The 2,418-nt window shown below is 46.7% G+C and overlaps 1 protein-coding gene across 1 annotated transcript; it reads left to right on the top strand.

The window, feature by feature from the left end:
- The first annotated feature begins 1,233 nt into the window (after nt 1-1,233).
- On the top strand, nt 1,234-2,028 carry LOC135383103 (uncharacterized protein K02A2.6-like). The gene has a single exon (XM_064612723.1). It carries the CDS (start codon nt 1,234-1,236, stop codon nt 2,026-2,028), a length of 795 nt encoding a protein of 264 aa, XP_064468793.1.
- The last annotated feature ends 390 nt before the right edge of the window (nt 2,029-2,418 follow it).

Consider the following 2,418-nt stretch of genomic DNA (forward strand, 5'->3'; position numbering starts at 1 on the left):
TAGGTGCCAGAAGATCATGGTTCACGTGCAGCTGAAAGCTGGTGCAACGCCCAAGTTTTTTAAACCCAGACCTATACCATTCGCCTTACGTTCACTCGTTGAGGAGGGTTTGGATAGGCAGGTCAGGAACGTTGTGCTCACGCCGATTGAATACTCGGATTGGGCGACACCAATTGTGGTCGTGCCGAAGCCGAACGGAGCAGTAAGAGTGTGAAGATTTTAGTGTGTCGGTTAATCCACAGTTGGATGTTACACAGTATCCACTTCCGAGGCCAGAATAACTTTTTGTTAAACTGAATGGTGGCCAGAAATTTTCCAAGCTGGATCTTTCCGAAGCCTACTTGCAAATGCAATTAGACGAAGAGGCTAAGAGGCGTTGGTGATTACTACGCACAGAGGCTTGTATCAATTTAATCGTATGCCGTTCGGAATTGCTTCTGCCCCAGCGATCTTCCAGCGTACTATGGAGGAAGTAACAGCAGGTTTAGATCATGTTGCCCGCTACCTGGATGGTATTATTGTGACTGGCTGCGACGATAATGAGCACAAGAAAAATCTCGAGACCGTTTTTCTACTGTTGCAGAATATGGTTTCGTTCTGAAGGAGGAGAAATGCGCCTTCTTGCAACAAGAGGTAGAATACCGTGGACAAGTGGTGTCGGCTAACTGATTCTCCCCTTCACCGAAGAAGGTATCTGCAGTTCTGAACATGCCTGAGCCGACCAACGTTTCAGAACTGAGAGCATTTCTTGGCATGGTGCAGCACTACAGCAAGTTCATACCAGGGTTGGCAGATTTATCAGCACCACTAAACAAGTTGCTTTGTAAAAACAAGCCTTGGTGTTGGTCTGAGGAATGCATAGATGCTTTTGATAGACTCAAACAGCGGTTGACAGCCGTCGACGCCTTCATCCATCTTGATCCCAAGAGACCTATCTATTTTAGCAGCTGATGCATCTTCAGAAGGTCTGGGTGCTGTCATCTATCGTAAGATTGACGGGAAGGAAAAACCTATTGCTCATGCGTCGAAAACTCTGTCGGTAGCTGAGAGGAACTATGGTCAAATAGAGAAGGAAGCTCTAGCCATCATCTTCGGTTTAAAAAAGTTCAACAATACCTCTGGGGAAGGAAGTTTACGTTGTTTACAGATCATAAACCCCTCACTACCATTTTTGGTCCGAAGAAGGGTATCCCGGTTACTGCAGCTAACAGGTTACAACGTTGGGCTATAATCATGATGGGTTACGTCTACGATATTCAGTATAAACCAACACAACTAATGGGAAACGCCGATGGACTATCCAGGCTGGCAGTTGGACTGGATCATGACTTTCAACGGCAAATATCCAGTGACAACATTGTTGAATTTGAAGACGTCAATGTAGTCTCGCTAGAATTCATGTCAGTTTTACCTGCTACAGCGACTTCTATTGCAGAAGAGACTAGGAAAGACCCAGTGCTAGCTGAAGTTCAGCGTCGCTTGCTAGAGGGCAATTCAGCTGCAGTCGACATGCCAGAACTTCGTGCCCATGTTCAGCTTCAGAATGAGCTCTCTATTTCTCACGGTTGCATTTTGCTTGGAATCGCACAGTCATTCCCACCAAGTTTCGCAAATGCCTTTTTAGACGTACTTCATGAGGAACACCTAGGACAAACGAAAATGAAGATCCTTGCCAGATCTTTCGTTTGGTGGCAGGGGATAGATAAGGACATAGAAGATACAGTCAAAACTTGCGAGTCCTGCGCTTCCATCGGACACGATCCCAAGCCTGTACCTTTGCATCGTTGGGTACGTCCGGAACACCCATGGAGTAGACTCCACGCAGACTTTGCAGAGTACGAGAAGGACAACTACTTGATTGTCATAGATGCGTACAGTAAGTGGCCACAAATAATCAAAATGCGTCGAGTAACCGCGAATGACACGATTAAGGCTTTTCGCGAAATTGTCCTATGTCAAGGCCTTCCTGAACAGTTGCTCACTGACAACGGGCCACAGTTTAGAGTTCAAGTCATTCCTGGGGACTAATGGGGTCCGCCACATCTTAACACCGCCCTACCAGCCGAAATCAAACGGACAGGCGGATAATTTCGTCAGGTCAATGAAGCAGGCATTACGTCGCGCTAATTATGGAAGGGAGGAAGTCCCTCTAGGAACGTTTCTGTCTAAGCACAGGTCTTCACCTCATATCTCCACCGGAAAGACACCATGCGACTTGCTTAACAAGATACCTTTCAGGTTCAAGCTAGATTTGGTTCGCCCGCCCATACAGGACTACCCAGGAGAGTCGTCGCACTCCTCTCCAAAAAGGGTGACAAGAAGTTTTGACACTATGGATAAGGTTTGGGTGAAAGATCCGAACCGTAAACATCATTGGGTCAAAGGTGTGATCATCAGTCGTGAAGGCAACGTTGTATA

Source organism: Ornithodoros turicata, chromosome 2, assembly GCF_037126465.1.
Source record: "Ornithodoros turicata isolate Travis chromosome 2, ASM3712646v1, whole genome shotgun sequence".
In the NCBI taxonomy this organism is placed as follows: Eukaryota; Metazoa; Arthropoda; class Arachnida; order Ixodida; family Argasidae; genus Ornithodoros; species Ornithodoros turicata.